This window comes from Gossypium raimondii, chromosome 11 (assembly GCF_025698545.1).
Source record: "Gossypium raimondii isolate GPD5lz chromosome 11, ASM2569854v1, whole genome shotgun sequence".
NCBI classification, from domain to species: Eukaryota; Viridiplantae; Streptophyta; class Magnoliopsida; order Malvales; family Malvaceae; genus Gossypium; species Gossypium raimondii.
Window position 1 is genome coordinate 40,982,646 of NC_068575.1, and position 26,685 is coordinate 41,009,330.

The 26,685-nt window shown below is 33.1% G+C and overlaps 2 protein-coding genes across 2 annotated transcripts; one reads left to right on the forward strand and one right to left on the reverse strand.

Annotated features, from left to right (window-relative positions):
• Positions 1 to 16,248: 16,248 nt before the first annotated feature.
• Positions 16,249 to 17,997, forward strand: LOC105803888 (LOB domain-containing protein 36). The gene is made up of 2 exons (XM_012636311.2): positions 16,249 to 16,601; positions 16,889 to 17,997. The coding sequence occupies exon 2, from the start codon at positions 16,913 to 16,915 to the stop codon at positions 17,834 to 17,836; it is 924 nt and encodes a 307-aa protein (XP_012491765.1). The 5' UTR covers positions 16,249 to 16,601; positions 16,889 to 16,912; the 3' UTR covers positions 17,837 to 17,997.
• A 1,527-nt stretch (positions 17,998 to 19,524) lies between these two features.
• Positions 19,525 to 24,044, reverse strand: LOC105803887 (uncharacterized). Its single transcript, XM_012636308.2, has 10 exons — positions 23,951 to 24,044; positions 23,758 to 23,843; positions 23,551 to 23,652; positions 23,307 to 23,352; positions 23,088 to 23,163; positions 22,115 to 22,478; positions 21,595 to 21,844; positions 21,026 to 21,268; positions 20,783 to 20,902; positions 19,525 to 20,386 (listed from the first exon to the last, which is right to left on the reverse strand). Exons 2-10 carry the CDS (start codon positions 23,827 to 23,829, stop codon positions 19,938 to 19,940), a joined length of 1,722 nt encoding a protein of 573 aa, XP_012491762.1. The 5' UTR covers positions 23,830 to 23,843; positions 23,951 to 24,044; the 3' UTR covers positions 19,525 to 19,937.
• Positions 24,045 to 26,685: the final 2,641 nt, after the last annotated feature.

The window sequence follows — 26,685 nt, forward strand, 5'->3', positions numbered from 1 at the left end:
ATATTATTTGCTCATTTAATTTAAATAAATTAATTTCTCAATTAAATAATTTTCTCAATGCAATTCTAATTCTGTGAAAATCATGACAACTTTACCTTAAAAGAATTTATGAGAAAATATGATTAAGAAGCTTGGAATGGAATGAGCCAAGCCTACAAGCACCCAAAATGTCTCTAAGTGAAAAGATCAACAGATGTAGGAGAAACGCCCACTTCCCCTAGCACTTATAGGATTATGATTGGAAGCTTATTATATCTGACTCCTAGTAAGCTTGATATGAGCTTTAGTGTGGGTAAGTTTTCTCGATACCAATCTAATTCCAATGAGCCACATGTCAAATCTTTAAAACACATCATAAAAAATGTTCTTGGTATAGTTGATTTTGGTATATGGATGTCTACAGATAATACTTTGAGCTTAGTCGGGTATAGTGATGTAGACTTGGCAGGAAATATACATTATCAAAAGAGCATTTTTTGGGGATTTTTTATGTTGGATCAGTTATTGCATCCTGGTGTAGCAAGAAGAAAACATCAATCACTCTTTCAACAGCTGAGGCAAAGTATATTGCACCAGGAAATTGTCATGCTCAACTTCTTTGGATGAAGCAAATGATGTCGGACATTAGATTGGCAGTACTAGTGGCTCGGCCTACAATGACAAATCAAATGAAATGAACATATCGAAGAATTATGTGATGCGTTCAAGGAATAAGCACATTGACATTCAACACCATTTAATTCATGAACTTGTGAAGAGTGGAACAGTCGAATTGCACTATGTAAATACTAAAAATCAACTTGATGGTTTGTTAACAAAGGCCCTGGATGTAGGCTCGAAGCATTGAGGAACTTGGTTGGTGTGTTCTGAATCTAACGCTGGGAACTCATCTTAGAAGGCATCTGTACGATGAATTTTTGATGTTGTTTTACTGGTTTGAAGACCGATGGTTCTAGTTGGTTCTCTTCCACACACTATTGTTATTTTTTTAGGGAAAGTATAATGGTAGAGATTAGGTTGCATTTTCTTGGATGGAAATTAAATAGGGGTGGTGATATAAGGAAACCATGCTCTATAAATACCTTGGTTGAATTACAACCTCTCACAAACACTTCTATATGATTTTTTAGTAACCTAGCTTTTCACAGTTCTTGAGTGTCCAGTCTCTTCTATTCTAAATATCTTGTTGTTTCTTAAAGTTTCTGCATCACTTCCTATGAAAGGTATGAGAAGGCACAACAAGCCCGGCAAACGGGGGAGTCCTCTCAACATCCTGAAACCTCTATTGAGACTCTAATACCAAAACTAGTTGCCACTGTTGCTGACACAAGTTAAGTAAAAATATCTAAAGCATTGTCCCAACGTTCCAATCCATTTTCTACTGTTGATGAAGAATTAGTCAAAAAGATGCTCCTAAAGTAAGTAAGTAAGGGTTCGTAAACCTTAACCTTGATTCTAAGCCTTTTACTGACATCAAGAAGGAAACAGTTGAAATCAATGATCTCCTGACAAATCCATTTAGGAAACTATTTGATAAGGTAACTCTGATATTGCTCCAATTGATAATGTTGGAAATTCTGTTACAAAGGAAGAAACATGTTCTTCTTCCTTCATTGATGATCTTATCAATAATATTTCTGAGCCTGTAACTAATCCCACTATTTTTTAGAACTTTACGGTTGAACCAGTCGACATTCCTAAAGCCGATGAAGATGAAGTTGCGGTTACAAGAGTGTCCACTAGTCCAAGAATTGATCCTGTCACTGCCCCCATTGGAACGAAAAGACTCAATCAATGTTGACCAAAGAAATTGAAGAACAACATCTCAAAGAAAATAGAAATGTTGTCCTAAAAAGGGGGAAAGAAACTTTGTTCTATTCGGCCTTAAAAAAGAGGTTAAGTTTGGTCTTAGACCTTCTTCTTAGACTGAGTTTGATAATAATGTACCCTTCAAAAAGTGGTACTCTTGAAGGGATGGATCACACCAAGAGACCCAACATTCCTTTGTCTCTACTGGCCATGAAATTTTCTACCAAGAAAGCTTCTATTGATCCTCAGTCCCAAGAAGAAGACACCCTGTTGAAGAAGAATGATCGAGCTTTTCTCTCTACCACTTGCACAAACAGGTATTTTCTCTTTGCTAAGAAAATTTTTATAAAATAAAAAATATAAATGAGAGAAGCTTTGGTGATAAGGGTATTTATGTTATTCTGGAAAAAATGACCTATTTTTGCTTATTTCTTTTATTTAACCGTATGTAAAACATGTTGCTTATGAGTTTATGAAAACCTCCTCAAGTTTTTCAATGATCCTTTTAGCAAACTGAACCACAAAGCATATGTTCGAAGTAAGTGGTACAAGTTTTGTCCTAAGCAAATCAAAGAGCTTTTGGTTCAACACTATTATACTAAACTTGTGCTAGCAACTGAAAAATTATTTAAGAAAGCCTGCAGAGTTAAATTTCTCATACAAATAGCTTGAAGAGAAGCATTCTGCTACCAACCCTAAATCCATTCCTATTGGTGAAGCTCAACCTGTAGATGCAAGGCCTATACTAGTTAGCACTAAAGCTGGCACCCTTATAAAACTCTTGGTGTTTGAACAGAGGATGTTGCAACATCTTAATGTTGAGGTTGCCTCCTAAGATGGATGATTTGTTCGCCAAGCAACTCTAATAACTCCTTGGCAAACTTATTTAACAAAAAGGGGGAGTAGCAATGCGTAACTAGAGTTGCAAGTTTTACTATAATATAACTTTTAGTATTTTGATCATTAATTTGATTATTATTTCTTATACATTAATGATTCATTTTCTTGATTATGTTAATAGCTGAGTATGATAGATCAAGGGGAGTTACTTAAGGGGAGAATTTGTATATTTTTTTAGTATGTTTTATTATGGTTTTGTTCAAAAATTTGCCACATAGAGAGATTGTTGAGGCAGTTTCTAAGTAATGCCCACTAGTGTCTAGCATTGCTTAGCTATGAAACTAGTCACGTTTAAGTAGGAAAATTTTGGCAACAGAAATATTTATTCTATGATTATAGCTGATACTTTGGACAACAACAAGCCCATCTTTGATATCCGAACTTTTTAATGCCACATATCTTCGAGATTGGTTTGGTTGGAATCAAGATAATCGAGTTCCCAAGTATGGCGGATCAAATAATTGGGTTAAACTTGGAAGTATATCCTAGAGATTCAAGACTTACCCTGAGCTCATTGAAGATATTCTTTACACTTATTATCTTAATAGTTTCATGGGAAGATTGATTCTAATTGATGTAGTATGTTAGCAAGTCTAGATTCATTGTAAATGGAGAAAACTTGTATATGTAATGTATTGAACTGTAAAAAATTATTTTTGTTCATTGAGGAACATTTTCTATAAATGTGTTGAGTGAAAATCAAGTGCGCTACTTGGTTAATATCTTGAGTTTTCAAGGGAAAGCTAAGAGGAGATTTGCCTAAATATTATGTACAAAAGTGAGGAGTCTAATATGGTGAGTGTTAGGGGTTAAATCATTTTTTGTACGAGTTGCTAAGATAGTGGATTATCTCTCTGAACAAGATTTTGCAAACGTAGGAAATTCGAACTGCATAAACATATCGTGTGTTCTTTGTTTTTCTACCTTGTTTATACTCAGTGCCTGAAGTAGTTGGCATTAGTCTTCAACAATGCTTCTGGCACTGCTCGAATTTTCTTGCAAGTATTGTGTGAGAACTTTCAACATCCAAGGAAAAAAGTTAGTAACATTAAGGGCTTATGTGTGGCTATGACATAAGAAAAGAATATGATGTGGATTAATTTAATACGTTAGGCCTATAACTTAAATTGTAATAAGGGTTCATATAATAATTTAAAATGTATTGACAATGTTTACAAAGAGCCCATAATTTTTCATACGACTTTGAATATCCAATATTTTCCTAAACCTTAAAATAGATTTGAATATAAAATACTCAAATTTTATATCAAAATTTACTTCAATAAATACCAAATACTAAATCTCACATTTAAATCCACTATATTTGAATTTTTTAAAAATAAAATCATATTAAATACTATCAAATAAAAAAATTTTATTACGCACAATAGTGAGAATGAAAACAACTATAACAGTTTTATAAGGCAATGAAAGTGATTTATAAGGTGTGGTTAGCCTATTTTATTAATGATATTAAATTCAATAATAAAACAAAAGGAATGAAACCCTAAATATTTTTCTCTTTTTTCTTCAAGCTATATACGTCTTCTTTTTTATTTTGCCTAGCGACAGTGCCAGCCTTTGGGCTGGCTACTACCCACCTTTTTTCACCCTCCCAACAGCTTTCTCTTTCTTTCTTCTCTCCATGCACTCCATGTGCCTTCTTTCTTTCCAGTTTGTAGATCTATTTTTTGGGTATCTTTATTATGTTCACAAGTTGTGATGGGCATCTAATATGGTGCCTGTCATCATTAAAACTCCATCAATCACCAACCATTTCTTTTGGAAAGTGGGTGGATCTTCCTCGGCTTCTTAATCTATTTCTATTTTGAGAATATTTCAAAATAATAAATTATTTCACGAGTTACTTTGGACTTATGGTGTCTTAAGTTTTATATTTTTTTTGTTTGTTTTCCATTGTTTAATAAGTTTTCAATTTTAGAAGTTTTTGTCTGCTCTTGTAGCACATTCTTTAGTCTTGCTTATGCACGTAGTCTTTCTTTTGCAAGTGATTTTAGGGACGATTTTATTTTCATCCTCTCCAATTTGGTAGATTCTTGGTTCTTTTGCCGATTTCTACTTGTCACTTTGCACCATTCGGGACTAATTTCCTTATTGTATTATGTCACATCCCAAAAACTGGGTTAGGAGAATCGAGTTAGTAAATTGGGGATTAGTGAATTGGAAACCGTATTTGGGATAAATAATTAAAATAATTAGGAATTAATTAAATAAAATATTAAAATTAATAAAATTAATAATTTTAGGTTAAGAAATTAAAATTGAGTGTTCGAGAATTAATTTGGTTAAAACGGATTTTAAAAATGAGATTGGATTTGAAAATAATTTTGAAATTGGCTTTCATTAAAAAATAAGGATCAATTTAGAAATGGGAGAAAATCGAAGGTGGTTAAATGGGCAATGGCCCAAATTTTAAAAATTTGGTGCCTATTTAAGAACCCCCCACGTTTTCTTCTTCCCTCCCATTCTTAATCTTCTTAAAAAAAATTTCCAAACACCAAATCAAAGTTTTTATTCTAAAATTAGTTCATCCTTTTTATTCCTAAGCTCTCTAAACAAAAAATCTATTTTCAATTTTGAAGAACACTCATGTTTTCATCCTTAAAATCCTCAAGAGTCATTCACATGTTTTAGCTCGAATTAGCTTCATAGCTCGTCGATTTTGAAAAATTAAGGTGAGATTCTAACTTTTATGATTAAACTAAGTGAGTTGTTATTTCAATTCGAGATTTAAATGATTTAATTAAGATCTCAATATATTACTTGATTTTAAGTTGATTTTTGGCTGAAAAATGATAGATCTCATATTTCTTGGCTAAGTTTTGGTTTTAAAGTGATTTCTAACTCATTTTGATCTAATTAAAAGGTATTTTATCTTAATTTAACAAATCTTTAATGACTTTAAGAAAATTAAATGTTTTGCCCTTTTAAATGATCACATAAGCTTGATTTTTCCAAAAACTTAAATTGATGAAATTGTGTAAAATTGATGGTTTAGATTTGTAATTAGATGATATTTAGGATGTATGAAGTTTAATTCTAAGCTTAGAAGTGAGATTTGAGTGGTTAAACACCTATTTCGATAGAACTATTTAAATTTTCAATATAGAGGTTAATAGGCTTTGATCTAGGATTTTGGAATGATTTAATGGTGTTTGTTGATGTTAGTAATGCCTTTGTAATGTGTTTGATGTGTATGAAAAATGTCAATTCATTTGGGAGTCTCTACAACCATGGACAAAGGCAAATAGAAACTTACTTGAGCATGGTAGTTGAAGCGATGGTTGCTGAGGTGAGTGGTTTGATAAACTACATTTAAACTCTAGTACACAGGCTAAGGTAACATATGTGAATCCCTTGCTTAATTAGTATGCGAACCTTGATTTCTCCTAGTGCAAACCATTGCAATTTTGTTGAGTGTTGGGTATGCATGTTGTGTGATTTTAATGGTGCAAAATGCATGAACTTATAATATATATACATGGGCTTTATTTATATATAGTATATGTATTAATGGGTCTTGGTAATATACATATATATAATCGTGTGGGGTTGTGTATATATATTATATGCATGGGTTTTATAATATATTATATATATGTTTATAGGTTTTGTTTTATCTAGTATATATAAACGTATATGAGACTTTTAATGTATGCTAAAATTTGGCGTGACAAAGGTCACTAAATAGGTATGTATATATATGTAATATATATTCGTATATGGTTATGTAATGCTTGCGAACGAATATAAAAATAAATATTATAATATAGATTTTTATAACATATGAATTCTATTGATAATACAAATTTACGCATGCACGAACCCGTAAGTGAATTATGAGTTTTACGATATTGTGAGCTTTACGATCATGTAATGCTAAGTGCAAGCTCAACTGTAGTTTGAGCCAATTATATTTGTGTAATGTGTTATATTGTGAACCATGTTAACTTGGTGAATTCTATTATTATGGCGAATTGTGTTAATTTTGTGATTTGTATTAATATGGCCAACTGTATTAATTTTCCATTGTGTGCCCTATGTTAAATAAAATATGCGAACAATGATTTATGTGAGCTGTGTCATGAATAATATGTGAACTATGTTATGCGTGCAATATATGTTGCATGAAAGTGATATTATTCCATGATTTATTATGTTTTTGTTAAATATTCCATGATTAATTGTATGGTGTGATTGGTCAGTTGGTGTGTTTTATGGTGGTTTAAACAGAAAGTTACTATGATGGCTAATGTGAAGTCGAAATTCGGGTTAGATCATCCCGGTCGGGTTTGGGGAACCACATATTAAGTGCTTCCAATCACTCCAGATATGTCGTGCTTGAGTTGTGATAGAGCCAATTGTTAATGTGGCATAATTTTCTATTGATGCTAAGATTGAAGCCTTTGTTGTGTTGATGGAGCTTCTCCTTCACTGCCTACGACGAGTATTTGTTGTTTTTCCCTTGAATTGTACGGTCACATTCATGGAATGAACTAATAAATTTTTCTTTTAAAAAAATAAATAAAGGTTCAATATTTTTTTTATCATTTGTACTACAGTGAAATTTTCACTTTAGCCTTTTTACTATTTTTTTCAATTACTTTGTCCCTTTTACTTTCGATCCGTGTGTCACTTTAGCCTATTGCCCATTTCTATTAAAAATCTCGCGTGGTTGTTTAAGCCAATCAAATGCGAAGAAAATAAAATTAGTAAAAAAGTGTAACATCCCGGAATCTGGGGTTAGAAATTTTGAGGTTTGTAGTTAGGGTCAGTGAGTGGGTTGAACATTTGGGTTCAGTTTCACGTTTTAATGTTAGAATGGGCCTGCTAGTTTAGTGGTTAGTTGTGTGTTAGTGTATCTTTAGGTCTTGTGTTTGAATCCCTGTAAGTGTTTTTTATATTTATGTTTTTATGTTATTTTATTTTATTTTAAAAGGGGAAGTTATTTTTTTAAATAGAAAAATAAAGTTCACGTTCTTCTTCACTTTTTCTTTTTTTTTCCCATCGTTCCTCTTTTTCTGTTCCTTCCAATTTCAATTTTGTTTGTTCTTGCTTCTTCTATTTTACACAATTTTTATTTATCTTTTCGTCAAAGGAGATTGCTCTTGTGTGTTTCGTGTAATCGGATGTGAGTCAGAATAGTTTTGTGGAGGTGAAGCAGTTAATCCTTGTTGTTTGTAATTCCGATTTAAGGTGTGTTTCTGAAATTGTTTATTTTAAGTGTTAAGTTATTGATGGATTGCATGATATTCTGCATATTTCAGTATATTTTTGGATTTCCAAGGGATAGGGATCGTTTTGGTGTCAAAACATGAATTTCAGGTTGTTTCGGTGTGGTTTGTGACCACACGGGTGGCCACACAGGCGTGTGCCGCACACGGGCAGTCCACACGGCTGTGTGCAATTGGGAATTTAGGGTTTTCGATGGTTTTTGGTTCCACACGGCCTGGCCACACGGACATGTGAGATCTCCACACGGTCGTGTCCCCTCTGCTCTTTATTTTTGGCATTTTTAGACGATGAGTTACACGGGCTAGACACTTCCACACGAGCGTGTGTCTCCTCCACATGGGCGTGTAGGCCTCCACACGGCCTAGACACTTCCATACGTCCGGGGCACGCAGCTGTGTGGCCCTATTTTGTAGAATTTTTGTTTTGAGTCATAAACTATCTATTTTATGTTTCTGTGTAATCCAACGCTCGGTCAAGCCTCGGTAAGTGTATTTAGGGCACGATTTAGTTGGTTCGTGTATATATGTGCATTTATGGGCTTTAATTTTATTGCTCGTTTATGTGATAAATAAGTATGAGTTTATTATTGTTGTCGTAACTGAATATTAGAATACAAGTGTAATCAAATCTGAATCTGGTCAGTTGGAAATGTTAATGTCCGTTTTTGTATAATGTATGCATAATGTGTACATTATTGCATGGCATGAAAATTTTGGGATCTGGCTATGAAGAGAAGGAAGACAGAATTAGTAGTTTTAACTGCGACACTTTTGTATAGCGGTTTACCGCACTATCCTATACGTATACCAGCTCAGCTGTATACAGTTACTCAAGTGGCATAGGTCCACGTTGTGGTATGTAGGGTGGATAAACCTATTATGGTTCTATGTGGTGTGCATGGTGGACAGGCCTACCATAGCCCTTATATGGTGTGTTGGATGGACGAAGTGGTGTTTGGTTGGTGGGGGTGAGATTTTGACTTGTGCATCCGTTCGCATCTACATATACGTCTATTTGTCAGAACATTTTGTCTGTTTGTCTGAACTTTTGGTTACTGACAATATAGTTAATGTCATGTAATATGTTCTGATTTTTGTGTATGGTTGGAACATCATTTCTTTGGTTTGATTTTGTATTTGACATACCGATTGAGACTTTCGTAAGTGATATTTTTATACATATGCTTGTCTGAAGTATTTATGGTGTCACTCCGTCTTTTGCCTTCTGTTTATGTTTCGGGTTCACACTAAGCTCGCGTAGCTCATCTCTATAGTGTCTTTCTTTTCAGGTACTTTCCTTGTTTTGGAGCTGGACTCGGCATACCGAAGGCCTTAGAAAGATATGGTTTGATTCGATTTAAGTAAAATCTCATAAGTTATCTCATAAGTTTTATACGATTAATTTTAAGTCAGTTTGTAAAACGATAATATAAATTGTGGTCCAAGTTTTTATGTTGGACTTTCGTAATGTGTTATTTGGCCTAAACTTTAGAAACTGTGGATTTTATTTCTGAATGTTTGACGCCGGTTTAATATTGTTTCAAACATAATGAACAAATTTTTTTTCTTAGTTTGAGTTAAAGTTTTTGTTTCCACCACTTTTGGTGGACAATGTAACCTCCGGGATTTGGTCTAAACTTCTAGGTCGGGTTTGGGTATTACAAAAAGCCAAAGAGAGATGAAATGAACAAAATGAAAGTAAAGAGGACAAAATTATCGAAATATAATAAAATGGCAAAAGTGAAATTTTCATGCAAAACATATATTAAGCCTAAAAGAAATATTTTAAGTAAAACACAATGATAATCTGTGAGATAAAATATACAAAGTGAGAATCCATTTTATATTGTAATAAAATTTATTAGATAAAATAACAAGAGGGAAAAAGTCTTCAATTTAACCTAATCTTGAATAATGAAGATATCTTACAGGACAAATATTAAAACTATACATAAATTTTGATTCAATTTGCATTATTATACATAAAATTTGGTTGTGTAAGATTTTATATATGAAATTTTAATTTGATTTAATTTTCATAAATCATTAACATTATTGAAATTAGCACCATTTTACATTGATATATTGCATACACAAACCATGTTATCTCCAAGGTTCGAGCCCTATTCTTTCTTTGAAAGTACAATGTGTCTTGCCACAACATTCGATGCTTGTTAGTAAAAGCATCTAATTTCTAACACTTAAGTCATAGTACACTGATAGTAAAAGTATGCTTATATTTTGTCCCATCACGTGAGATTGCCAACAAGCGAAGTGAGAAATTTCAATTAGGAGCGAGATAAAACTATAGAATTTTAAAGACACCAAAGCTAAAAAAAAAGTTCCCAAAAAGGTTTAAATAGAAATTGTTAATCTTTTATAGGAAAAATGCAATTGTTCCATTTAATGAAAGGGAACAAAAAAGACATAAATTTAATGTTTTAATTTATGGGAAGAGCTAAAAAGTAATTCTCCCATCTAGCCAGGGGGCCAAAGCCCCTACTTGCCTCTTTAGGCTACTCTCTGACTGTCATTTGAGTTTTCAATTTCATCATACATAGTTATTATTGATGGATTTTGTTCGATTATATTTTGATTCTTCATCCATTTATGCTATATATTACTTTTATTCTACTTTATAGTTGTTCAAACATATATTTACAATGGTTTAATACATAATTTTGTACCTGAGTTTGACACTTTTTGATGTAGTACCTATGTTTTTTAGGTCAAATGTGGTACTTGTACTTGAAAAAGTTATACATTTTGGTACTTAAAGGTACCAATGTTAACTTTTAGTGTTTAATTAGGTTTTAGAGTTAATTTGGTGAAAATTCAAAATTAGCTAATAATATTATCAATTAACTTTCATCAAATCAATCCTAAAACATAAATTAAATCACATACATACTGTATTTGATAAATTAAATGCAAAATTAAAACATTCACATTTAACACTAAATTTATTCTATTAACAAAATCATGAAAATTTTAAACATAATAATAGTTTATCAACTTTCATCAAATCAACCTTAAAACTCGAATTAAAAACTAAAAGATAAACACCTTTACCTTTGAGTACTAAAATATATAACTTTTGGCAAATAAATGTACTCAATTGAACAAAAAAAAACACAGGTATCATATCATAAAAAGTGTCAAACTCGAGTACCCGACTTTTGCCAGTTTCAAAACCTCATTTACGTAAATCGAGTTTGTATGAATAAAACAGGAAGATGTACAAAGTTGGTATGAAAATATATTAAAGATCGATTAAGTAATTTAACTGAAAAATTTTTTAATTAAAACTTAATGACTAAATTGTAAAAGTCTAATTGCTATTGAGTTTTAATTCGGAAAATGCTTGACAACCTATTTAGTAATTATTCAAATGGCCAAAATTATTATTAAACCATCGTTTTTCATATTTACAATGGAATATGATTATAGTTCCACTTAACATGATTTATAATTAAATTAAATATAAAATTCCTTAATAATTAATTAATCATTCTTAATTAAACTAATTAATCTACTAATCATCCTATATATATTAAACTAAGTGAAAAAAAAGAAGAAGATGAAAACATTATCATCTTCTTCAACCCGTAGCCATTAAAAGAAAAAGAAAATCTTAAGTTGGTTCAAGCATTTGACCACAAATTAGCAGAGGTAACCAAGCCTTTCTTCCTCTCTTTTGTTAATTTTTATAGATTCTTGATCATAGGAGCTTGATTTAGTTAGCCCATGTGTTAATTTGATCAATTGTTAGGTGTTTAAAAATTTTCCATTAGAGAGAAATTGATGAATTAGGCTTGAATTTGAAGAGATTTAGATAGTGAACTTAGATTATGTCATCGACTAAGTTAGAAGTTAAGTTAAACTTGTTAGATAATTTTGTGACATTAGGAACTAAATTGGTTAAATTAAAAACTGTCATGAAATTATGTTATAGGTAGAAAGTAAGGTCCTTAATGAAAGAATGTGAAATCAGATTTTAATTCGATGTTAGATATTGAAAAATATGTGTATCCCGAGTATAGGGACTAAACTGAATAAAATGCAAAAATTATTAACTATGAATTTTAATGTGATTTGGATGTAATCTGACACTGTACTTATTATTGAATTATCGAACGTAGCTAAAGACAACGTCAAACTATTGCAAGAGAAGGGAAAGATGAGAGTCGTAGACGAGCGATTGTTGCGTGTGAATATGAAATGTGAATTGTGCAAGTATACACGTCAGATCAAGTAATAAAGTGAAAAGTGAGATCATCTCCACAAGGATTTGATAGGTTTGAATTGGTTAAGTTATTATAGTAAAACGAGATTAATGTTAAGGCAAAAACAGTAATAAAAATGTAGTGGTAATTAGGAGAATAATGATGTATAAAATGTACAGAACAATCAAGTAAACAATTAGAGCTGTGAAAATAAAGATGCTATGGCAAAGATTAAAATATCTATGATGTTGATTCGAAAAGCTGGGATTACTAAGATGCTACCCTTATTAACCAATAATGTCTCGGCAATATCAATCTTATTCTACTGCTTGGAATAATCCTACTATGTTCTGCTTCTTTTGAGAGCTAAACCTTGAGTTACCACACCTAGGGCATTATATGTCTATAGGCTTTGAGTATGGTTCCTACTTCTATTCTTCTTCTTCCGTACAAAATGCTACTCTATGTATAGAGTTTGCTACAAGTATTTGATCAAACACTCACTCATATCATTCAATTTCGATCTAACTAACCTAACCTTGTTAGTATTAGATTAATTTCATAAACAAGCTGCATATTCATCTATGTCTAGATATTATACGCATGCAATTCATAAATATCGTTGGATGAAACGGTAAATTAAAACTAATCTAAGCTTTAGCCATTAAAGGAAATAAAGGTTTCATCAAGCAATCCCAACCTTATGAGATTAACTCATGAGCTGGAAAATAACATCCAAATTCAGAATAACATTCAACATTATTCTTTCTCGATTCAATTCACAAAGTAATAAATAAATAAGTAAAAGAAGAACTTTAGGAAAATGGCTTTTGCCTATCCAGCTCACAACTTCGACGTCGCAATATCTAATAGTGGCCAAGAAGGACTTCCTACTTCTTCTCCCTTTTGATTCTGCCTTGTTCTTAACCATTATCCTCTATTCTCATCCAATGATCTTTTTTTTTCCAATTGTCTCTCTAATCGTACACTCTAAAAATTCCCCTTTTCTCAATTTTTATTTTTGGGTTTTATATCTCCTCCTTTAGGGTAGACCCATTATCCCATTATCCCATGATCTTTTTCCTCTTTTTCAGGTTGATTTTTCCAGTACACGTACAGCAGGGCTGATAATTGTTAAATGTTAACTCGGTCTCTTTCTAGCATTACCACGGCATTCGTGTTGGCAAACTGTCCAACCTTTTGCCACGACAAGTCTCACTTCTTTACTTTTTTTCCTCATTTTGCACTTGCCACTTAACAAACAAATCACTCTCGTAAACAATTAGAAGTAACATGTAATAACATTTAAGCTCAGCCCAAACCTTTTAATGCAATTTCCTAAAAACACTAATGGAAAATCCTAAAATGCAACTAAACTTACCTAAGTACAGGCAATTAACCAAGTCTAAAGGCATGAAATGTAACTATTTTCAAAAGTTATCAGTGACAAATTCGGTTTGTACTTTTATGATTCGAATTCAATATATATAAACTTTTATACGTACATGTTTGTACAAAGCTAACTATTGAGATAAGCCTATACTTCTCATATGATTTATTTGTATTTTATGATAATATGTTGAGAATTAGACTAAACTGAATATAGTATAAATAAACATGATATAAACCGATAAATGATATATTATGTGAATTGATGATGAAAATGTATAAGATCATGACATGTGAATTGGTTTATAACATTTAATTGGAATATTGGTACCATATTAACTGTTCGGGCAGAGTCAGATATAGTTAATATGCCATAGGATTAAATTGTGTACAAATTTATACTTTGGTTTATCAAATGATGCACTATGTGTGCCAGTATATTTACTTTGGCTTATCTAATAATGCATTGAGGTGTCAAATTGGTGTGTTGGTTGGAAGATCCGTGTATTTGTCTTAAGTCTGAAACTGGTTAATAGATATTATAATATATGAACTTGATAAATGAAATTGAATTGAAATGATGATATGAAATGGTATCAAATGTACATATATGTGAAACGCAACTAAAGATAGCATATGAAAGATCATGCAAACTAATTATTATGAGCCATGAGGGCCGATATGAAAATGGAACGAATCAATAGATTCGAGAATGAAAGGTGTAGTTGGCACATTATGGAATAAAAGCAAATATACCTTATTGTTAGATAGCATGATATGATATGTTTATATGCAAATGTCAAATGAATTAGTATATAAAATTGGTATATGAACTAGAGTTTGAATGTGTATGCATAAGTGATATGTTGATTGAATTTTTTTGGCATAGATCATAGTATATGAATCATAATACACTAGTTGATGATGTTGGTAGTTAATGGTATAATGAACTAATCTTATGACATGTTAATTAGATTCCATTATTGACTTGAAGCATGGAAGTATCGCTCAGCATACGATTTGTTTATTCCATGTGCAAGTATTAGGAGATCTCGAGGACTCGAGGGGTGATTCAGCATTCGATCTACAACTCTCAACTCGGTAATGTTTGTATAGTTCCATTACGTTTTGATATATGACATGTACCTAGGGTTTGGAGTCAGTTCTATAATGTAAATGATCATTTTGAAATCTTGAATTGGTAAATGTTAAATTGAGCTTAACCAAATGAATTGTTTGAGTAATTATATAGATGGTCTAATATCCAAAATGGTTATGTCATACAAATGGATGTATATGTGTTGAAATGTAACATATTGAACTTTTGAGGACTTTGAATGATATTGTTGATTGAATATAAGTATATGTAATGGAAGTATGCATATAAATGAAGCATTTGGCACTATATGAACTTGGATAAGTTAACAAGTTTTACAAGCATGTTGTTGTGAACTTATGTTATTAGGTATTATAGAAATAGTGAGTGACGTCACAATAAGAAATCAACAGTGAGTGACGTCGCGTCCATGGACCTCCGAAGTCGCGATGTCAATCTAATAGTTTTAATATTTTACAATTTAATCTTCAATCAACCTCGATTATCAAAAGAGCTTTTGTAAGCTCATTTAAACCCCATAAATGTTTATGTAACATGTCGTGATTACATATGGATCATGATAACATGTATAAATTGTTGAATTGTGTGGTATTGAGACCGTAGTTGCTCCAGCAAAGAATATGACATCCTGTAACTCAGATCTGACGATCGAGTCGGGTATGGGGTGTTATAAAACTCCAAATTGAGTTGGTGTCATAGGTTAACCGAGTACCAACTCGGTTAATAAATGACTAATATACCCTTTTATTAAATGACTATTGTTATTATTTTAATGGCTTTTTTGTCTTTCATACTTTTTTATAGTTTTAAAATAAAAGAACTAAAATTAGCATGTCTAGAGATTGAACCCATATTTAATGGATTTATAAACAAATTCTTTATCACTACACCAATAACAATTCTTAAGTAAATTATAAAAAATAAATATAAATATAAAATAATTTTTCTCACCAAAGTTGTGTGTAGGTAATGTCACCAATTGAGTTGGTGTCACAAATCAACTCAATACTAACTCACAATTAATGATAACATCATGATAAACAATTGTAGTGCATTTAATATTGTTAATCTAATGTATTTATGTATTTAAAATTTGTTTTACTCACAATTTAATCTATTTTTATTTTAATATCATATTTATTTCATGTGTTATTATGATCAATTCGTTTTAAACTGTACGTTTCATTAATTATTGTATATTATTCATACATATGTATTCTAAATTTGTGATTTTCAATAGAAATTCTAATTATATTTATATTTGTAAAATGTAAAAGAAAATTTACCTATAATTAGTGCAGTTGAGATTGATCCATAAAATTAAATCATAACTAATTATTTTCCTCATCTGCTAATTAATTGTAATTTTCTCATAATAATGTTTCCATTTTAATTATCTATAAAACTAAAAGTACATGCAAGAAAAGGGTAATTTGGGAAATAAAGGCAGAGAAGGCAGGGACAAAGAGGTAACTCAGAGACGCATTTAATTTTTGCTCAGAGGAAGAAGCAACCTTTTTAAGGTGATACTGATGATAATAAATTTATTCTCATTTACTTATTTATATTTATCAAAATTTTGGAACATACCAAAAATTAGAAACCTAAGATTTTGATTTTGAAAACGATTCTCTGTTTGCTCTAGTCTTTAGGATTAGGTTAAAGTTCTGTTTGACCATCTATTTTTGTTCTCTTTGATTTTCCAATGACACAGTGAGAGAAGAGAACCCGTTTGATCATTTTGGAGAAATGAAGATTTGCCCAGAAACCACCACATGATTTGCTTCTCGTTTTAAGGTTTTGATCTCCATGTTTTCGAAGATGAAGGATCGGTCTTGCAAATATGCGATTTGTTCTTAGAAAACTGCCTGCCTACTTTTGTTGGTTTCTCTTGTTTACCAAAGGGTAAGCTTTTTCAATCATCCAAAAATAGGAGTTTTTCTTTCTTTCTTTTTTTTTTATGGGGGGGGGGGAGGGGGGGAGGGGGTTTAATGTTCTTGATAGTATATAAAATTTATATATTATTTTACCTTGATTATGGAAATGAAGAACCTTCCTTGAATCCAACTCTCATTTCAATACACTTTTAATACTTGTGTATTAAATCTCGTGTAGATGGCTTTTTAAATATTTTTGGGTGTTTTTAAGATCTTGCGGAACATTGATGATCTGAGTTCATTTGATGGTTTCAGTTGAAGAATAAGACAAAAAAAAAGATGTCATCGTCAAACTCACCTTGCGCAGCGTGCAAGTTTCTTCGTAGAAAATGCACCCAAGAATGCGTCTTTGCGCCTTACTTCCCACCTGACAATCCCCAGAAATTCGCCAACGTCCACAAAGTGTTCGGTGCCAGCAATGTCGCCAAGCTTTTGAACGAACTCAACGCATCTCAACGCGAGGATGCTGTCAACTCCTTAGCCTACGAGGCCGAGGCTCGTCTCCGTGACCCCGTCTACGGCTGCGTCGGCCTCATCTCCATCTTGCAACACAAGCTCAAACAAATGCAACACGATCTTAACAACGCCAAGAAAGAACTCGCCACTTACATTGGCCCTCAAGCAATGCTCCCTATCTTACAACCGCATGTTTTTTTGCAACAACATGTTGGGAACGCTTCTTCAGCCGTGATGCAACACAATATGATGCCCATGATGGGGATTCCTACGGCCGCCGCTGCTTCGGCTTCCCATGGGGGACAGTTGGTGATTAGGGAACCACCACAACAGCAGGCTCAGATTTTCGAGGCGCAACAGCAACTGGTGGCGGCGGTGGCGGCAAGGGAACAACAAGAAATGTTCAGGGGATATGAACATCAGCATCAGCATCAACAGGGTCAGCAACAGCATGAGATTGTGAGGTTTAATGGAGGAGGGTTTGAAGGGGGTGGTTCAGTTACTGCAACTGGTTTCAATCAGATAACACCCGGATCTTCCATGTCATCCTCTTTGGCTTTAGGGAGTTTTGATAACCCTTATCAGATTCAAACACAACCACAGCAACAACATGGAAGCCATTCACTTCAACCACACCTTCTGCTTCAAACACAAGAAGGTCAACCCCAAGAACATCCACAATCACAGCAAAATCAACCGCAAATGTCGGGAAGCGAGGAGGGTAGGAGTATTGGTCCTTCTTGTTGAATAACACAACCCCCACCCCCCAACAAAAAAAAAAAATATTTTTGTTTTTTTGTTCTTTGTTTTACTTTTGCAGCTTGAGTGCCTGCCTCTCCGCGTTTTGATGAAACCAAAATTTGATTCAAGGTAAAGTATTTCTAATATAAATATTAATAGTTTTTTCATGTTTTTTTTTTTTTTTACTGAAAACAAGATAAGCTTTGCATTAATGAAGGAAAGGGTGTTAGATAGTTTTTTGTGCAATGTATGTCGTAAATGGGGGAAATTGAGCTTGAATTACTCTTCTCGACTGTATAAAACGAAATATATATGTCTGTTTATTCACAGTTGAGAGATAGGTATAATTTGATCAAAGTAGCAGAAGCCTCATATGATGGAATATTGCAAGAAAATTCTCATTTTTCTAAAATTTTATTTCCTTTTCTACAAATATTGGATAAAATGATGAGGAAAATTCTGCTACCATGAAAACAGTCAAATGAGTGAACAGTTAGTTGTTAGCTTTTTGGCTTTGATTAAACTTTTAAAAAAGTAACACTAGATTTTTGTAATAAGCATGCATGCATGAATGAATGAATTAGAGAAATTAAAGGAGGTAGATAGAGAGTTGGTTTTCTGGGGATTTGGTGCTGTTGGTAGATCAATACATTGACCTCTTGTCCTACTCCATTTTCATAAATATATATATGTACATAAAAATTAGAATGCAGTGGTATTTATTAGTAATGCTGCTGAAAGAGTCGTGTTTAGGTTTCATTTATAGAACCGGTGGGTATGAGTTGAGTGGGGTTGAAATTTCCAACCCTAATAGGGCACCCATTGGGGTACATCTTCTTGTCTTATAATAAGTTATCACAAATACAATAGGAAATGTTTTGATGTAGTTTCTCTATGGCGGCCGGGCATGGAGCTTGTATTTTTTTGTCTTTATTTGAAAGGAAAGGCCGCATTCGCAATAACAAAATGATGGAGTTCCCTGAGGGGAATTCGCACTAAACCAGGTCTTAGCCTATGTAGTTGATCTTATTGGTAACCTTATTACCCGGCCTACTAATAACATGAAAGAACTTAAAAATTAAAAGTTCGAATACAAAATACGGGCAATTGGCCATTGTTGGCGTTTTCTTCCCACCGCACTCATATATAGGGGATTAAACAACTTTTTTTTTATAATTATTTACAAAAAAAAAAACTATAAACATTTAATAATTCATAATCAAATAAATTAAAAAAATAAAACAAGTAATGCATGAGTAATATCTTAAATTGATATTAGTATTTTATTTTAAAATGTGTAAATATATATAATTTTAAAAACGAGAATATATAAATTAACAGAGATGGAAAGGTATAAAATAGGAGAGAGTACAAGTGCCATAAAATTGACAGGTTAGCTTGGGTGTCTATGTTTGTTAGTTTAAGGAAAGGCGATATGCCAATGCCATCTGATGTCAACACAGACAGAAAGGTTTAAAACTGAAATAATAAAGACAAGAGGATCCTGCCTGCCCTTATAGACTTATAGCATGCTAAACCAAGCAGAAATGGCCTGAGATGTGAAAGGTCATGTAAGTAGCCTCTTCATTTCAGACTTTACAATTGGGACAAAATGAAAGAATATTTCTTTTTATAATTTCGGTTACCATTGAAAACAAAAATAAAATAAAATAATAATGACAATAAATGACGCAGATTTGAATATTTGTAAAGTTTATATTAGAGGAAACATTTCTGAAGGTTACGGATATATTAATCCAGGGGGGAAAAAATCAATTGCTGACATCTAGCAGCGAAAAGTATATGCTTCTCCGCCACTCTATCAGTAATCGGTGCATAAAATTACGTAGGCAGCAACCAATTGAAAATTTATGAACCAATTCCATTTTTTTCTCTCTTAATTTTACTGGCAAGTGACAAGCAAATAATCTCCTTCATTACCACCCATACAAGTATCCCTTTTTCCATCACAAGTCCAGCAAAATTCTCTCTTTCCAGATTAATCGATTTGTGAGGAATAATTTTAACCCAAACACTATGCAGGTGAACTGATCAGAGACAACATAAAACAGGAAAAATGTACGTCATCTTCTCATCCACGACGATCTTAGTCAGAATCGGATGATATATCGGAATAAGGGTCAACTGTCCTAACCATTTTAGACAAGGTCTCACCCATATCTTCCAGTTCATCCTTTCCAAATCCCCAACTTCTAAGCAACTCTGTCCCGGGACATCCTCGCTCAATACCAAATTTACGAAGATTAGCCAATCTGTTCTCCAAAAATGGCATGATAGCACGGCTGGATCGAATTCTAGCAGCCATGGGGATAGAATGAACATCAAGTGACCCTCTTGATGAAGAACCTAAGATTGGGCTTCCCAGCAGCTCACCATGCTGGCCGACAAGATTACCAAAGATTGAAGGGAATGGCAAAGGAATTGGGAGAGGGCAACGAGCCGCTGATAGATGGCAGAACATTGGCCTTGTGGTTGCACATTCATATACACCATGGATTGCATTCTTAACTTCAGAAACTGATAAGCGATGACCTCCTGCAATAATACAAATAATCTCAGTTATCAGAGTTGACAATGCCACATCAGAGTGGGAAATTTTCAGATAAAAATCAATATTTCATACACAGACATAACCCTCACCGCCAATGGATGCTTTTAATTTATTATCTATACCAAGAAATGATTTGTCACTAAAATACATATCCTGCTAAGGTATTATATTTGCACCTTCCGGCTTCTGCAAGGTTTCCTTACCGACTGTCAAATGTGTAAGCTTAATTCAAGTGGAAAAGCATTTAATGAGCAAGAGTTTTCAAAAAGTTCGTGGTAATGTGCCTAATGCTTCTGAGCATATTAAGAAGACTTTAATAAGAGAATTATTTATAATAAAAATATCTTAATCTGAAAATATGCACAAATCCTAAATGGTACCTGACCCAATTGCTCCATGCACGATCATTGATTCCACAGCCTGCAGATCATCCACATCCTCTGCAACCTCGGGAGTCAATGGATGCAAATTCCCAAGCAAGGATTGCTTGTCTTGTTTCCCTGGATTTCAGAATTTGGAACAATCAACTCAGTTTTCTTAAGCAATACCTAATTGATTTTACTAAAAAGGAGCAAGTGAAAAGCAATTCATATCATAGGTTGAGAGAGGCATTCACAACATGCCTGACAAACAGGGGCCTGGCATTGCAGCATCCAGAATGGCCACCATATTCTGCCTAGATTGTCCAGCTAGCATTTGTACAAACCCATTAACATCCACAGCACCAGATACATCAGATAAATCTGCAGTAGCACCAAGTGGCTCCATGCGGAATGGGAGACTTGTAGAGTGTAGCGCCGCAGCATACACAGCACTGCAGTGGTAAGGATTCTCATCTTTAATCTTGAGGAAAGTTGAAGTTTTACCTTCAAAATTAGGTGAGCAGAATCTTTAGTCCATATTAGTTAAGATCAGGGCCAGGATAATTTTATTGAAGTGTGTCATGCTATCAGCATAACCAAATTAACAAGTGACTTACGTGTTTTGACAGAATATGGTTCAGCTGACAGCTGAACATTATAAGGTATGCTATATGATCAGAAAGAAAACAATATGCACATATGTACTCAGAAAATCCTTGATATATTATGAGGATCAAGGTTCTAAAGGACATCCAATTTGAGACCATGTACAACCGTATGAAGCAAATACAAAAATGATAGAAGACAGCCAAAATCATAATTTGACTTACTCCTGCTCAATGAGGGCAAACCAACAGGCACAATCATTTTACAGAAAGATGATAATCTTGAGAAAGATACTGCATCATGAAGATCTCTTACAACTGTCTGCTTCCTGCTACTCAGGCTCATATGAGAACTAGGACCCCTAACAGCATATAACAACACTGGAGTGTTCGTATATTCATCAGAAACACTTTCCAGAAAATCAGCAGCTAAAGGGGAGAAACCTCCTGAGTCATCAACAATGAATTGAAAGCCCTGTAGACATCACCAATGATTGACAAACAAATTAAACCAGCAACATTAAATCTGAATATAAATGATGTTTAAGAGGTGCACAAGGTTAAAATGAAAGGGAAATGACGAGGGCTTTCCAAACCATATTATCCTACACATCGTTATGTTAAAACCTCTAGAAAAGTTCATTAACAAGACCCCGTCATCCATATTCAGTTGACAACAAAATGTCTTAAATGTTGTCCTGCAAAAGATTTCTGGAAAGAATCATACCATAGGTCAAAGTTTTACCTGGATATGATCACACTCTTCTATGAAGAAACGAAGCTTATCACATATTTCTTCTCCTCGTAAATTCTCCATGAAGACATCCCGCCCAATTCCATAATTGTCAAATTGTTTAGCATCCATCCACAATCCATTTACTTCGTACAAACTCTGAGGATGATAATGGACTTTCGAGAAGTCTGTCCAAAATTGGACTCCTTCATCTAAACAGTTGACTATATCTGTATCCTGAATTTCATGTTGAGAATCCTTAGCCTCACCATTGATACCATTTGTCAAAGGAGCATCCTGCTCTTCCTGATACAAACTTTGCAAGAATAAATTCTTCTTTTGTGGTTCAGATGCATGAGTAGAAACATGTCCTGCCCTGCATATTCTTTCAAAGAGGATCAAGTTAGTGCACGTAGAAATCTTATGCACTCAAAGCTCACACAAGGGTAAAGCACATAGTCCCGAAATTCAGAAGACATACAACTGTGAACTTTATGTAATTCATTACAAGCTTGTGATATAAAGTGCTGCAATAAAACAGGAGCCGCTTCAGACTCATTACAACATATTTGTAAGAGTTCTAAGACTTAAAGTCTTAATCATAAGCATTTCTCATAAGTAGTGAGTAATCAAAATCAGATGCAGCTCTTTTTATGATTAAAAGAGAACACTACTCATATTAGTAAAAATGAGGTTGAAACAACATTATGTTTGTTACATTGCAAGGAAAGCATTCTTCATAGAGAAAAACAGTAAATATTTTACTTAGAACAAGAATTGTCGATAAAAAACCAGCTTGTGCCAGATATTGAACTCTGACACTCAACCATCTACATGTCACTGAAAAAGGCAAAAGCAACATACTTATTACAGTTACTTTTGTATGCTATTTTTTTTAAGGGGTAATACACAAAGGCCAACAGAAAACAAAATAAAAATGTACACCAAAAACACCGACGCAATTAGTTGAGAAGGAAGCTCTCACCAAGTAACAACTTCAGATGGTTCATTAGAACCCTCGCTATACAACGTCCCCTTTGAACTCACTGATCCAAGGGATCCTGCGATGTATTATAAAGCTCCCATCAGTAGAATATAAATTAAGGATATACAAATCAACATCACTGTTCATGCAATCTAGTTGAAAGAAAAGGAACCAGATATAGGATAGAAAAATCAACTTTGCAAGTTAAAAATTAAGCACCTTGGAAGTCGATAGAGAGAAGACGAGGAGTATAAGTAGTAGTTCCCTGCATATATACAGCATCTTAAATAACTATAGAAATAGCAACAACCAATTAACTACTCCAAAGCATTCTAAAACTAAATTCATATAAGCCTTGCAATAATAAAACAAATTTTAAGACAATATGGTGAATCATTTACGGTATGAAAATAGATTTGTCTTAGGCAATAATAATATCAGAAGCAATTGGTAAAAGTTGCACCTGATGCGTTTCACCCGTACGGTAGATAACATCCATGTTTAGACTCTGAGTTTTGAAGGCTGGATCACCATAAGGATCCGCGGCTAAGCCAAGCATTTCATCCTTCATTTTTAGTTAAGGAAATAAAAAAGAAAAAAGCAATTCAACAAGCTGAAAAAGAAATATAATCAAATTAAAAGAAAGGAAATAAGTAAAGATAAACTGAACCTGGAAGTTCCAGAAGTGAGAACCGATGAAGTTAGCGAAACTTCCAACTTGGACAGTAACAATTTCTCTCATGATTATTTATTTACCTAAAAGAATGATATTTTTAAGTCGAGTGGGTACCTTAATTTGCTAGAAAGTATTTTCAGAGATAAACAATTCGAATTAGATAGAGGAGGGAATTTTAGATGCTTACCAGTGATCTAGGGTTTGCAGCAATGGAGAGAAAGAAAGAACGAGCTCGCTCGGAACACGTTTCGCGCCGTTTCAATAGTGCGGGCGTTTTAAGATACTAGCGAATTCTTATTCTAATTTCTAAAGGCTTATTTATTTACTTTTGGGATAATGACAAAAAATCCCCTTTACTTTAACAAAATTTTTAATGTGGTATTTTTATTTTCAAAATGTCCAATGTGATACCTGAATTTAATTTCTATCTACCAATCTAGTATCTCTTTCTAACGATGTCAATTACTGACAAGAGTTACCATTAGACCTGTCCATGGGCCAGGCCACCTGGCCCGACCCGAAGGCCCACTCGAAAAGTAAGAAGGTTTGGGTAAAAATATAGGCCTAAAAAATGAGCTTGGGCAAAAAAATGAGGCCCATTTAGAAAACGGGCAGGGCCTTAGGTAAGGTTTTTTTGGCCTAAGCCCGTCCCAGCCCGAATATACAAAAAATACTGCTACTTTTTTTACTGTTCTTGCTGGTTTTTTTCCCTTTTTTTGCTATTTTCTTGTTTTTTTTCACTATTTAGCTACCATTTCACTACTATATTCTACTATTTTGTTGTTATTGTTTGGATATTGTATAAATTTTGTTTTATTGTTAATTTTGTTACTATTTTAGAGGCATTTGCTTGTTAAGTTTCACCTATCTTGATGTTATTTTAAGTGTACATATTGTTTTTTTACTTTATTTTCAATTTGTTGGGAAATGTTTATTTTAATGTTTTTAGTATTTTTTATGTATTATATTTTTTAAAATTATAAAAAATAATGTAAAAAATTAATATGGGCGGGTCAAGCCCAGGTTTCAACATTTTTATTCGGGCTGGACTTGGACAATTTTAAGCCTATTTTTTGAGCCGGGCTTAGCAAACGGGCCTAAAATTTTGGTTGGGTCGGCTCGGTCCGACCTATGGACACCTCTAGTTGCCATGTGGATTAATTATATACTGCCACATGGTATTTTTTTCAAAGAAAATCAACTGTTAAAGTTAAGGGACTCTAAATCAATTAAACCATTTTCTTAAAAGTAAAAAAATACACCTTCTAAAAAAGCTATAAACACCCTTTTTCCTTTACCCTAAAAAAACATTCTCAACTTTCTCTCATTCAAAAGAAAACCCAATAACTACAAATATTTCAACTAAATTTTCCTTTTCCTTCATTTTTTTTTCAACACTTCATCTATTGTTATAGCTTGTTTGATTCCAAGTTCTTGTTGTCTTTTTTAAACAAGGTGAAAATTTTCTATCAAATTTAATTAAAGAGAAACGAATGAAGAAAAAATTTCCAATAATTTGGAAGATTTGTGTAACACTTCTCGCCCGACCCGATCACTGGGTCCGAGCTACAGAATGTTATATTCGTTATTGGAGAAACAACAGTAAATTTACAGTAAAATATTCATACGCACTTGCAATTCAATGTCAAACACATTTAGTTATGGTTAAACAATCAAAATCTAGTCTTATTCGAGCTTACGAAAACTCTTTTGTCAACCCAGACTTGAAATAAGACCAAATTGCAAAGTTTAGAAAGTTTAAGGCCGACGTCATGATGTCACCTCCTCCACGCTGTGACGTCGCCAAAACAGTATGTCACGTTGTGACCTCAGGCTACTTGACGTCACGACGTGATTCACTATTGACCGACGTTGCAACGAGAAAATTACACGTCAGGACGAAGACCCTATATTTAGTTAAAATGAACCATTTGATACCTATTTCAAAGCTTCCAAACATACCTATCAACATGTTCAACAGTTACCAATTTCAATTGATTCAAAACATACCTAACACATATCAAAACGCATAACATTTCATACCAAAACAAGTCATTTAACTATTTCCATTCAACCATGTTAACATAGCTTCAATCTATTACCAATTATTTATTTCCATACATTCCATCAAATACCATTCCAAATAAACCAACCAAACCATTCAATTATCAATCTTTACCTAAGCCAAGTCATATAGAATCATGCCATTTCATTTCCATTTCAAGCACTTAAGCATATATGCACATCTATTCATTCAGCTTACCAGTTCTTTAATACTCAACTTTTAGCATATCTAATGGCAAACATTAGTTAATTCATACACCATTTGGTACATACCAACTTTTCAACAACTCAATATTTGCCACAAATATCAAACATACCAAATGATCAAGAGAGTGACCACTTTCTTAGCCTCTAATCCCTATATGTACCACAGTCCCAAAACTCAAGTGATCAAAAAGCTACCAATTTGATAATAGGTGTGAGCTTCAAAATGATTCGACTTTATGTGTTCCGCAAGGTGACGATCTACAAGGAAAAAGGAAAACAAACTAGGTAAGCATATAGAATACTAAGTAAGTTCATAGGCATTAAACAAAAGCTTACTTTAGCTTTCAATTAAGCACAATAAGTTACTAAGCTTGGGATAGTTGGCTAGACATGGCAAACCACATATCAATAATGTGAGTTTTAACTTGTAAATAAAACAAATAATGTTATAATCGCATATCATGTCTATTCATGTCATTTAGATTAACTAGTTCAAAACTTATCCAATCATGAATGAAACAATTGCATACATGCTAATATCATTTATTCAATACCTTGTTCAAGTTCAAATTTAACATTTCACAAATGAATATCAAGATCATTTTATCTCAATTCATGTAATCCGTTTCGCCCAATGAACCCTAGAATATG